Genomic DNA, 13,083 nt, shown 5'->3' on the forward strand with positions numbered 1-13,083 from the left:
TAGATCTGACATACAGATGGTTCTCACATTATGAAAGTGCCGTACCAAAGTGGATGGCTGCAGCACCACAGTCCCAGTCAGGACAGGGATGAAGGCAAATCTTTTCAGTGGGCAGAACTTCAACCAATACATTGGACTGTTCTCTTTGTCTGGATTGAGAGGTGACCAGAAGTAAAGTTCCTCACTGAATAATGGACAGTGGCTAACGTTTTGGCTGGATGTTCAGACATCTGGAAAGACGAGGATTGGAAGACTGTTAACAAGGAAGTCAAGGGTAAAGGTCTATGGACAGACCTCTCCAAATAAACACAGTATGAAAATATTTGTGAAATATGTGAATGCTTATCAAAAGGCATCCATTATAGAGGAAATGGATAAATTATACCACAGTTTATGAATGTCACTCACTCTTTCGCCATATCAACTCCAGTGCTTGCTCAATGAATCTATATGCAAAATGCCATGGTAACAGAGACAGAGGGTATGCACAGATCCAACATGAACTTGCTCTCACCAAGACTAAGCAGGCTAACTGCAGGCCTGCCAATAGCAGATACCAAAGTTAAGCCACCATTGGGACATCGTTTTCCAGAAAAAACAGCCAATTACCTGATTGCAGGTTGATTATATTAGATTTCTTCCATTATGGATTGGACAGCAATTTGTCTTTACTGTAGATATATGTTCTGACTGTGCATTTATCTGTTCTGCCCACAATGCTTCTGCCATAATATTAAACCACTACAAAGTATTCTATACAACTTTGCTTTTTGCTTCTCAGTAAGAACGCACTTCAAAGGTGGGGGGAGGGGCCTGGGGTGGGGAGGTAGGGGAAGAGGTAGGGGCAACAATGGGCTCTTGCCCCATGAAACTGAACTGTCTTACTGTGGTGTCTTACAGAAGATGACCTGACAAAAAAGTGTGGGCCCTTCCAAAGACTCATTTACAGTACTAATTGGGAGAGATGCGTAAAAGTCTGGAGTTCTAACGTTACAGGATTATGCGTATGCTTTCAATCAACAAAAAACACATAATATAGCTTCTCCCATCAGGGTTGCTATTATACTTAATAATCCATTTACAGCTTTTTTTCTTTTTAAGCCTTAGGCTCTAGAGGTCTTGTGACAAGGAAGGAATGTTCCACCAAGGGCACAACAATGGTTGCACTGAATTAGGTGTTAACACTGCTATCCAGCAATTTTGGGTTCCTCTTGTAATTGAGATCAAACCAGTCAATCCTAAAGGAAATTAACCCAGAATGTTCATTGGCAGGACTGATGCTGAAACTGAAGCTCCAATACTTTGGCCACCTGATGCAAAGAGCCAATTCATTGGAAAAGACCCTGATGCTGCTGCTGCTACTAAGTCACTTCAGTTGTGTCCGACTCTGTGCAACCCCATAGACGGCAGCCCACCAGGCTCCCCTGTTCCTGGGATTCTCCGGGCAAGAACACTGGAGTGGGTTGCCATTTCCTTCTCCAATGCAGGAAAGTGAAAAGTAAAAGTGAAGTCGCTCAGTCGTGCCTGACTCTTAGCGACCCCATGGACTGCAGCCTACCAGGCTCCTCCATCCATGGGATTTCCCAGGCAAGAGTACTGGAGTGGGGTGCCATTGCCTTCTCCACTTATGCTAGGCAAGACTAAAGGCAAAAGGAGAAGGGGGTGACAGGATGAGATGGTTGGATGGCATCACCGACTCAATGGACATGAGTTGGAGGAAAATCCGGGAAATAGTGGAGGGACAGGGGAGCCTGCTGTGCTGAAGTCCATGAGGTCTCAAAGAGTCAATCAGACACGACTTAGCGACTGAACAACAATATACATTAAATCATTATACTGTATACCTTAAAAAAAAAAAATCACACTGCACAACAACTTGTCACTGAATCATCAAAGTGGGTGGTAAATCTACTGGTTAATATGATTAAAACTGACAAGGGAAACTGGATTGACGGAAAACAAAAGAAGTAGTTCAGTTCAGTCGCTCAGTCATGTCTAACTCTTTGCGATCCCATGAATCGCAGCATGCCAGGCCTCCCTGTCCATCACCAACTCCCGGAGTTCACTCAGACTCATGTCCATCGAGTCAGTGATGCCATCCAGCCATCTCATCCTCTGTCGTCCCCTTTTCCTCCTGCCCCCAATACCTCCCAGCATCAGAGTCTTTTCCAGTGAGTCAACTCTTCGCATGAGGTGGCCAAAGTACTGGAGTTTCAGCTTTAGCATCATTCCTTCCAAAGAAATCCCAAGGCTGATCTCCTTCAGAATGGACTGGGTGGATCTCCTTCCAGTCCAAGGGACTCTCAAGAGTCTTCTCCAACACCACAGTTCAAAAGCATAAATTCTTCGGCACTCAGCCTTCTTCACAGTCCAATTCTCACATCCATACATGACCACAGGAAAAACCATGGCCTTGACTAGACAGACCTTTGTTGGCAAAGTAATGTCTCTGCTTTTGAATATGCTATCTAGGTTGGTCATAACTTTCCTTCCAAGGAGTAAGCGTCTTTTAATTTCATGGCTGCAGTCACCATCTGCAGTGATTTTGGAGCCCAAAAAAATAAAGGCTGATATTGTTTCCACTGTTTCCCCGTCTATTTCCCATGAAGTGATGGGACCGGATGCCATGATCTTCATTTTCTGAATGTCGAGCTTTAAGCCAACTTTTTCACTCTCCACTTCACTTTCATCAGGAGGCTTTTTAGTTCCTCTTCACTTTCTGCCATCAGGGTGGTGTCATCTGCATATCTGAGGTTATTCATATTTCTCCCGGCAATCTTGATTCCAGCTTGTGTTTCTTCCAGTCCAGCATTGCTCATGATGTACTCTGCATAGAAGTTAAATAAGCAGGGTGACAATATACAGCCTTGACGTACTCCTTTTCCTATTTGGAACCAATCTGTTGTTCCATGTCCAGTTCTAACTCTTGCTTCCTGACCTGCATACAGATTTCTCAAGAGGCAGGTCAGGTGGTCTGGTATTCCCATCTCTTTCAGAATTTGCCACAGTTTATTGTGATCCACACAGTCAAAAGCTTTGGCATAGTCAATAAAGCAGAAATAGATGTATTTCTGGAACTCTCTTGCTTTTTCCACGATCCAGCAGATGTTGGCAATTTGATCTCTGGTTCCTCTGACTTTTCTAAAACCAGCTTAAACATTTGGAGGTTCACGGTTCACATATTGCTGAAGCCTGGCTTGGAGAATTTTGAGCATTACTTTATTAGCGTGTGAGACGAGTTCAACTGTGCAGTAGTTTGAGCATTCTTTGGCATTGCCTTTCTTTGGGATTGGAATGAAAATTGACCTTTTCCCGTCCTGTGGCCACTGCTGAGTTTTCCAAATTTGCTGGTATATTGAGTGCAGCACTTTCACAGCATCATCTTTCAGGATTTGAAAGAGCTCAACTGGAATTCCATCACCTCCACTAGCTTTGTTCGTAGTGATGCTTTCTAAAGCCCACTTGACTTCACATTCCAGGATGTCTGGCTCTAGGTCAGTGATCACACCATCGTGATTATCTGGGTCGTGAAGATCTTTTTTGTACAGTTCTTCTGTGTATTCTTGCCACCTCTTCTTAATATCTTCTGCTTCTGTTAGATCCATACCATTTCTGTCCTTTATTGAGCCCATCTTTGCATGAAATGTTCCCTTCGTATCTCTAATTTTCTTGAAGAGATCTCTAGTCTTTCCCATTCTGTTGTTTTCCTCTATTTCTTTGCATTGATCGCTGAGGAAGGCTTTCTTATCTCTTCTTGCTATTCTTTGGAACTCTGCATTCAGATGCTTATATCTTTCCTTTTCTCCTTTGCTCTTCGCTTCTCTTCTTTTCACAGCTATTTGTAAGGCCTCCTCAGACAGCCATTTTGCTGTTTCGCATTTCTTTTCCATGGGAATAGTCTTGATCCCTGTCTCCTGTACAATGTCACAAACCTTCGTCCATAGTTCATCAGGCACTCTATCTATCAGATCTAGGCCCTTATATCTATTTCTCACTTCCACTGTATAATCATAAGGGATTTGATTTAGGTCATACCTGAATGGTCTAGTGGTTTTCCCTACTTTCTTCAACTTAAGTCTGAATTTGGTAATAAGGAGTTCATGATCTGAGCGACAGTCAGCTCCCAGTCTTGTTTTTGCTGACTGTATAGAGCTTCTCCATCTTTGGCTGCAAAGAATATAATCAATCGGATTTCGGTTTGACCATCTGGTAATGTCCATGTGTAGAGTCTTCTCTTGTGTTGTTGCAAGAGGGTGTTTGCTATGACCAGTGCATTTTCTGGGCAAAACTCTTATTAGTCTTTGCCCTGCTTCATTCCGTATCCCAAGGCCAAATTTGCCTGTTACTCCAGGTGTTTCTTGACGTCCTACTTTTGCATTCCAGTCCCCTGTAATAAAAAGGACATCTTCTTTGGGTGTTAGTTCTAAAAGGTCTTGTAGGTCTTCATAGAACCGTTCAACTTCAGCTTCTTCAGCGTTACTTGTTGGGGCATAGACTTGGATTACTGTGATATTGAATGGTTTGCCTTGGAAACGAACAGAGATCATTCTGTCGTGTTCGAGATTGCATCCAAGTACTGCATTTCGGACTCTTCTGTTGACCATGATGGCTACTCCATTTCTTCTGAGGGATTCAGAAGATATAATGTAGTAGATTAATGATCATCTGAGTTAAATTCACCCATTGTAGTCCATTTCAGTTCACTGATTCCTAGAATGTCGACATTCACTCTTGCCATCCTTTGTTTGACCACTTCCAATTTGCCTTGATTCATGGACCTGACATTCCAGGTTCCTATGCCATATTGCTCTTTACAGCATCGGACCTTGCTTCTATCACCAGTCACATCCACAGCTGGGTATTCTTTTTGCTTTGGCTCCATCCCTTCATTCTTTCTGGAGTTATTTCTCCACTGATCTCCAGTAGCATATTGGACACCTACTGACGTGGGGAGTTTCTCTTTCAGTATCCTATCATTTTGCCTTTTCATACTGTTCATGGGGTTCTCAAGGCAAGAATACTGAAGTGGGTTGCCATTCAAACCAAGTTGGAGAATTTAATTACAATCCAAGAGATTCTCCAGGGTGCCTCTAAACTCTTCCACATCCAATATACAAGAGTGAAAGGACAATTACAACTGAGCAGAGCACTACAAAGGATCTGAACCCTGCAAGAGTGAAGACTTGGGTCACTTGACAGTATAAAGACACCTGACCTCAACACTGCTGGCTAAGGACAAAGGGACTATGGAACAGCTAGGAGAAGGAGACTGTAAATATCAAGAATATCATCTTTATTTTATACACAAGTATAGAACTGAGAGATATGCTAACTATATGTATTTTCTTCTCATTACATAAATGATAGATGGATGAAGATTTAGATAGATAAAGACACAGAGAGGTAAGTCATTATTTTACAGAAGAATTTTTTGTTGCAGTTAATTTAGTGTTTAGGTTTAGATGGGTTTAATTTAGGTTTAGTGATTAGGTAGCACAGCTCTGTTACCTAAACACTTGAAACTATAAATTTTAAGAGTAGCAAGTATCACCTACAGATGGATAAAGTATCTTTTGAAACTTTGTGTCTGCCTGTTCTGGGGACAGGGTGAGACAAATCTTCATTTTCTTTTTAGGAACAGAGCCTCTTATTAAGTAAAAGCATAACATTTTTGTTGCATGAAAGTTCAAACATGTGTAGATGGTATGGTATGTATGGAGATGATGAGTAGCCAAAGGAGCAGACTGTGCCAGTTATTAAGCTACTGTCTCTCAGGTCCAAACCTACCCTTTCCTCTCTTCTCAGTCATGTTGGGGCTGGGATACTATAAACTATTATTTCTTGTTTACCAACCAGTTTCCTGACTGTCAAGTTCTGACAAAGGAACACAGGATGGAAATTGGAAAGCATGATAGGGGAAAAAAGACTTGCTTCTTGCTAAATTACTTGTCATTGCTGTCAACATCATGTTAGCAAAGGATCTGGTGGCAGTTGTTGACTCCTCTGATCTTCAGAAGTTTTTTTGTTCTGTTTTCTTAGCACTCCGAGGACCAGTCTCATATATCTCCCTCAGAGGGACTAACATCAGCCGAGTAGCACCTCTCTTCAGAAATCTGAGTCTCAGTTCAGCAGGTTCCAATCTCCAAGCTCCTGAGGTACCTACTGGATAACAACTCCACCTCAGGAGTCTGAAGTCCCAGATCCACGGAGGCTCTTCTCTTAAGTTTTTAAGGATCTAGGTTCTAAAACCTGAACATCCTGTTCCTTCAGACCAAAATGAGTGCTGCTCCCCACAGTTACCATCTGTGTTACCTCAGGGTTTTGTTTTCACTTTTTTGGTTCTCATACACATATTAAGTCAATTTCTCACAATAACTTCTCTCTGTTGAAATGCACAACATGGTTTCTGTTTTTACTAAATAAAACATTCCACTAACGGAATTAAGATTCGTAAAATCATGGTGAATTTATACAATATACTTCAATATAAATATTAGGAAGAATGCAGATGATATATGAGCACTGATATGAAAAGATCCTCAATATACATTCTTCAATGAAAAAAAGCAAGGTATACGCTATAATCTGAATGCTTGTATCCCTGCAAAATTCATCTGCCGAAATTCTAACCCAAAAGGGGAGTCTATTAGCAGGTAGGGCTTTTGGAAGGAAGGTACTTAGGTCATGAGGGTGCAGCCCTCTTTTATAAAAGAGGCTCCAGAGAGATCCCTTGCCTTTTTCACTATATAAGGACACAGTGAGAAGGTACCTGCTATATCCCAGAAAGAAGGACTTCACCAAAAGAAATACCACTCAGCCGGTGGTATTCCATTACAGCAGTCCAAACAGACGAAGCAGTCCAAACAGTACATCACAGTATTTTAGTATAATTTCAGCTAGACTTGAGAAAAAAGATACTTACAAAGGCAAAATTTTTTTAGAAAACAGCTTCTACTTTATATGCTTCAATATAAAAATTGTATATGTATTACATTTATAATTTTTTTACAAATCTTAAAAGAAAAATGCAGAACAATTAATGAAATATAGCCAAGGATTTAATTCAAAGCACTATCTCCCACTCTAGTCATCAGTGAAGGGAGAACAGAGAAAGGCAAAAGTATGGAAATGTTCTTTCTGTTATAACCCTAAACAAAGTAATTTTTTTTTTAACTTCTTACCTTAGCAACTTTGTGGTTTGCTGCAGTCTCATGAGATGTATTTTTCAAACCATCTTTGAGCTGTGTGATGAACAAATCATAACCCTCCGTACTAGAAACATCTACCTTTTCTAAACATGCTGATAGGAGCTGTTGTGCCTAAATAAAAAAAGATGATCACAAAAGATTAATCATACCAAAAATGTTTAATTTGGATTCTTACACATATATTTTAATTCTGAAAGGTACTATATGAAAATTTACTACTTCTACTTTTTTTAAACCAACTTAGCTAACCAAATAATGATTTGCAAGGCTGTTACAAAATTAAATGAGATAAAGCAATGTACTCAGCATAGTACCACACAGTAAAGTCTCCATACATGGAAGTTTTTATAAAACAAAGCCAAACAGAAAAAACTGGACAAGCTGAAACTATAAACAAAAATAAAAGAGAGAAAAATTTAAAGACAAATGTAAAGTCCCTCAGTGAGCTTTACTGTGTAAAACCGTACGAGCGGTCACTCATTAAATCATCAGGTAATTTTTAAAAAGCCCTTTGCATTGTTACCCACGTATTCAGTATGAACTACATACTGTATGAACTACAGTAACAGAAATATATGGTCAATATATGGAAAAGAACACATCCACACTAATCCAACCAAACCCAGGACTGCACACTTTAGGTAAGACAGTGAGAGACCAACGTGATGCAGGAAAGGGTACCTGGGGTGGTAGAAGAACTACGAACAGTATTACATGAACAAGACAACTATAATTATTTGTGTAAAAAGAAAGAAAACCAGCAACAGACATCAGGAACTGGCAAGGTGGGAGAGGTGGCAGAAGTTGGCTAAATATCTAGCTAAATATTGACTTCAGGGTCCATTTTATACAAATGTTCAACTATTTTATTGTAATTCTGTAGTTCCTTTTAAAACCCAATGGTTTGATACCATCTTTCATTGTACACTACAATGTATAGAAGATAGCAGCTTTATTAAGATATTACCAGGTCTAATTTCCTTTAAGTAGGAGGGGAAAAAACATTCAAAACAAGTAGAACTAATTATAATTAATTTTCTGTCCAAAGATTTTAACATGCCCCCAGATCGAGATATTCTTATGACAAAAAGATGGCTACTCTGTTTTCAGAGCTCAGAACTTCAGCAAATGCTTTCCATATTAACATACTAGATGACTGTGATATGACACTGACCCACACAGTAACACTTTGCATGTCTTAAAAATGGGAAATAAGCTATATTGATTTTATCAACTAATTATATCAATCCATCAAACACAAAACAGTTAATAATCAACAAATTGGGATAAAGACAGAAATAATATCTCACTTTTGGGGGGAATACAACATTATAATCGCTTATATTTTTAAGATGATTTAAAGTCTGATAAATCTAAAAAATATAGTTTTAAACATGATATGAACATCAACATACACAAAAAGATTTAAGTTAGGACACACTTATAAATTAAGTAATAAACATGTAACACAAAAATATGTATGTTGAAATTTTAATCTGGAATTGTTAAGAAACATGTTACATAGCCAAGATTACTGGTCGTCCATTAATATTTATTTCTTCTTTTTTAATATTAAAGAAAAAAACCACCTCAGCTTAATGTGGCCATATGACTACATTCTGGCCAATGAATTAACTGAATACAAAAAGGGCACACGTGAAACAGTTCGTAAAAGAGAATTAAGAAAAATGAAGAAGGGAGTACAGAGAGAAGCAAAGGATGAGGGAGGGAGGTAAAAGGGAAAGGAGGAAAGGAAAGGCAGGCAATGCCAGTGTGCTCCCTGGCCTTTTGCCCTCCCTTTCCCTAAACCTGGGAAGTAATAAGACTTGAAGCAGCAGTCTTGGACTCAAGAGACGGAAGCTAAATGTTGCAGTAAGCAAAGTTGTCCCTATACTTTCCTTGTACTGTTACTAGAAAAAAACTATCTTGTTTAAGCCATTGTATTTTGGGGTTTCTGTTAAAGTGGTTTAACCTGTACAATTCACAATTCCTTATTTTTATAGGGGTACGTAGATAATATCCTCAAAGGACAATCTAATTTCATTTAATGACTAGTAAGTCTGAAACTACATTAAGTAGAAAAGCATACTTATTTCAACTTACCTCTGTGACAGGTAATTCAAGCTGAACCACATCATCTTGCTTTGAAACTGGAGTTTGCAGAGCAGTGTCTAACAACAAGATTCCATTAAGGTCCTTCCTACACCCTACTGCATAATCATCCACAAAAATAACTTTATCCACGGCAGAAATATACTGACATTTCACCTGTCCACCTGGTTTAGCTGTTAAAAGAACAAAAATTCAACACTGAAGATTTTAAGACGAATAAGATCTTTTAAACTAAATGCTTACATGGCAACTAAATACCTTATATAATCTTTGATTAGAAAAAGATTCTCTAAAGGGCATTATTAGAACCGATTAAATTGGAATATGTACTGTAGCTTAAAGTAACAATATGAAATTATCAGAACTTGAAAACTATATTGCTGTTATGAAGGCATAACAGGATAAAAGGATATGATATATGCAACCTATTCACAAGTGAGCAAAAGCAGTATGAATGTATACATGAGGGAATGATAATCAAGTGTGGTAAAATATTTAAGATATTAAAATTAGTGGAACTTAGTAAAGGTTATAGGGAAGTTCTCTGTATTACACTACTTCAAAATAATTTGTTTGGAAAAAAAATTAAATATCCAATACTATACAACATTGTACATCAACTATACTGTAATTAAAATAAATATTCAGTATTTTTTTACATCTTTCCCTACTTCCCCTACAAAAGTCATTAAGCATAAAGTCAATGTGGACAGTTTCTAGGTAATGACCTCAAAAGTTCTTTTGGGCTTTTATACCTAAGATATGCTTCCCAGGGGGAAGATGGCTTCCCAGTCCCAGGTGGCACTAGTGGTAAAGAATCCATCTGCCAATGCAGGAGACAGAAGAGGCATAAATTCAATACCTGGGTCAGGAAGGTTCCCTGGAGGAGGAAATGGCAACCTGCTCCAGCATTCTTGCCTTGGAAATTCCATGGACAGAGGAGCTTAGCAGGTTATAGTCCGTGGGGTTGCAAACAGTCAGACACGACTGAGTACACACACATACATATCTGAGATAAAATTATGGACGATGGCTATAACCTAAGTTAAGAGAACTAGTAGTCTCTTAGTTCAACTACCACTGAAAAACCACAGTCGACTACTACTGAAGATCAATGTCCTCTGAAGTTTCTGCTGAATCAATATCAGAAGAGTACTTTAATAGAAAATGAGTATACTAACCATACAATTTATCAGAATAAATTAAGAGTAGAATTTCAAGGAGTATTACAAAAGACAGTAAAACACGGAAGCTTTAAATATAAAACCAAAAAGCACAATTTGGAAAAGATAACACTGATTTCTACATTTTAATTTATAAAAAGACTAATGTTAAACACTGTCATGAATACAGTCTCTATAAAAAGACTTGAAAAAAATGATCAACTGTAAAATTTAATTGTACTAGTGAAGAAACTTCTCTGTGGACAAGTAATTCTGCCACCAGTCAGTACACCTTATTCTACACTCCCACCAGAAGTCTACAGAACATTCCTGATCTTGGTACTATTATTGAGCAGTAATACAAAAGCAGCAAAGAGATAAACCAGGGTCCTACTCATCAATATCTAGGACAACTATAAAACATGTTATAATCAATGAATATTAGGGTTAGCTTTCTTAATCTCAAATTATTATAGCTCTCTCATCTTGGAGGCATTACAAAACTGATTAGAAACTTATTCATTATCTACATAAAACAGAAAAATTCATGGAATTTCTATAGTTCATTCTCAGATCTATTGGTTTGAAATGTATGTCAGCATACAGAAAAATAATCTCTGTAATACAATAAAACAGGAATATTTACCTACCACTTCTCATCTCTAGGTAAAACAACAAGAAATCATACAAATTATAGGAACTCAGAGTAAAATTACGTAAGAACTTGTAAAGATAGTTTCAAATTTTAAAACAGACTATTCCTTTTTTTATAGAGGTTTTTGGTTCACAGAAAAATTCAGCAGAAGGCAGGGATTTCCCATATGTGCCATGCCTCCCACACGTAACTGTAAAATTAAAAAAAAAAAAACTACAAATTGTTTAGTTTTAGGGATAGGTCATTAGCTAAGGAACTATAAAAACCATTATTTTGTTAAAACTTGTACAGAGGTATAAAATGTAAAAATCTACACCAGGGTTTTCAACTGGGTTTCCATGCAACCCCAGAATTCAATAGATCATGACTAAAAAAAAAAAAAAAAAAAATCCACACTGTTTTTTTTTAATTTCTTACACTATATAATATTAGCACTCAAAGTAATGCAGTGACCAAACAGCCTTACTGGCAATGACTTCAGAAGTCTCTCAGGCCCACAAAGCATGTAAAAGGACCATGTTTATTCAGATGAGTCCATTCCCAGTATTTCTGAGCTGAGTTACAAAAGGCCATTTGTAAGCAGTGACTTTCTGTACTGCACAGCAGAAGACAGTAAACTGATTATCGGCCATACTACCCTACCCTGAAGGCTCTTTGAGCTCGTATGACCTCATTTTAACTAATTACACCTGCAAAGACCCTGTTTCTAAATAAGGTCACAATCTGAGGTTCCCATGAGCACGTGAATTCTGATGGAAGATTATACAACCCACCACAGACTCTTTCTCTGAATCTTTTACTCAGCCTGAGAACTTTATTTCAAGAAAAAGAGCTCTGTTAATGTAGTCGCATAGTATGCTCAAGATTTTATTTACATCTACCAGTAAACAAGTTCTAGATTTCTGTGAAGAAAAAACATCCTTCAATGAACAAAGAACGTTTTAGGGAACTTTTCATCGTCTTAACATGTTCGAGCAACTCTTTTTACCTGACAAAAAATAAGATCAAGGACACAAATTCTCTAATTTTGGAAAAAAATGAAATCCATGTGTGCTTAAGTGTGACCCAGAACTGAGTATTTGTACAGCAAAAAAAAACAAGCATAGGTTTCACAATGGGAGGTAAAAATCAACATTTATTTTCAGTTAAAAGAATAACAATTTTAAGTACATAAAGGTTCATAAAAGAGATGAAGAAACCAAGAAACCTATGGCTGAGCTCTCAGTAAGAAAATACCTCTTCAAAATTTTGTATGAAATTATATGTTAAATTACACTTTTATTCATATTGCTTTGTTTTATGGTTTTGGAAGTATTACTATGGAACAATGTCAACACATTTTAATGCTGCAAATAACATTAATAAAAAAAACTTATAACCTATATTTAAACTTCCAAGGCTACCTTTAAAATAAACAGAAATTTATACTTTATTTGCCCTATGAGTTTAAAATGTCTGAAAATAAATTTCTCAAAGAAAGAAGAGCCATGCTTAACTAATGTTTTAAGTTTTTGAGGAAAATCAGCTAAGAAGTCATTTTCAGTTTTTAAACAGAGGGGGGAAAACTCTTATACCCATTCTATACCACATGTTGCACCTTGTTAGAAGACAATTATAAAATGACTTTGAACCCTACACAGATAAAGTTTAAAAAGAAATTCAAGCAGAAAATTTAACAGAAGAACACTCAAATTTCTTTCAGCTATACCAGATATAAGCAAACTTCCTATAAAAAGATCAAATAGTATTTAAGGCCTCATAAGAAACACTCAAATTTCCTCCAACTATACCAGATTATCAGCAAACTTCTTATAAAAAGATCAAATAGTATTTAAGGTCTTTTCTCATAATTACTCAACTCTGCCACTGTACTACAAAAGAAACATTTATTTACTTTATTTTAGTAAATGAAGGGATGTAAATGTGTTCTCGGAGAAGGCAATGG

At 37.5% G+C, this 13,083-nt stretch overlaps 1 protein-coding gene across 16 annotated transcripts in view; it reads right to left on the reverse strand.

Annotated features, from left to right (window-relative positions):
- BIRC6 (baculoviral IAP repeat containing 6) overlaps positions 1 to 13,083 on the reverse strand; it is a 215,065-nt gene that overhangs the window by 177,297 nt on the left and 24,685 nt on the right. For 15 of the 16 annotated variants that reach the window (XR_015137258.1, XM_086327523.1, XM_086327522.1 and 12 more), the window contains exons 2-3: positions 9,312 to 9,493; positions 7,182 to 7,319 (exon numbers count right to left, since the gene is read on the reverse strand). Coding sequence is in view for 14 of the 16 variants with exons in the window: in XM_086327523.1 (XP_086183649.1) it covers positions 7,182 to 7,319; positions 9,312 to 9,493 (320 nt within the window). In the remaining 2 variants the exon portion in view is untranslated. Of the gene's footprint in view, positions 1 to 45; positions 231 to 7,181; positions 7,320 to 9,311; positions 9,494 to 13,083 lie in introns of all 16 variants that reach the window. The other variant, XM_086327524.1, reaches the window with a different exon arrangement.

Source organism: Bos grunniens, chromosome 11 (assembly GCF_055505025.1).
Source record: "Bos grunniens cultivar Pamir isolate PY7600 chromosome 11, Bosgru_T2T1.0, whole genome shotgun sequence".
Classification (NCBI taxonomy): domain Eukaryota; kingdom Metazoa; phylum Chordata; class Mammalia; order Artiodactyla; family Bovidae; genus Bos; species Bos grunniens.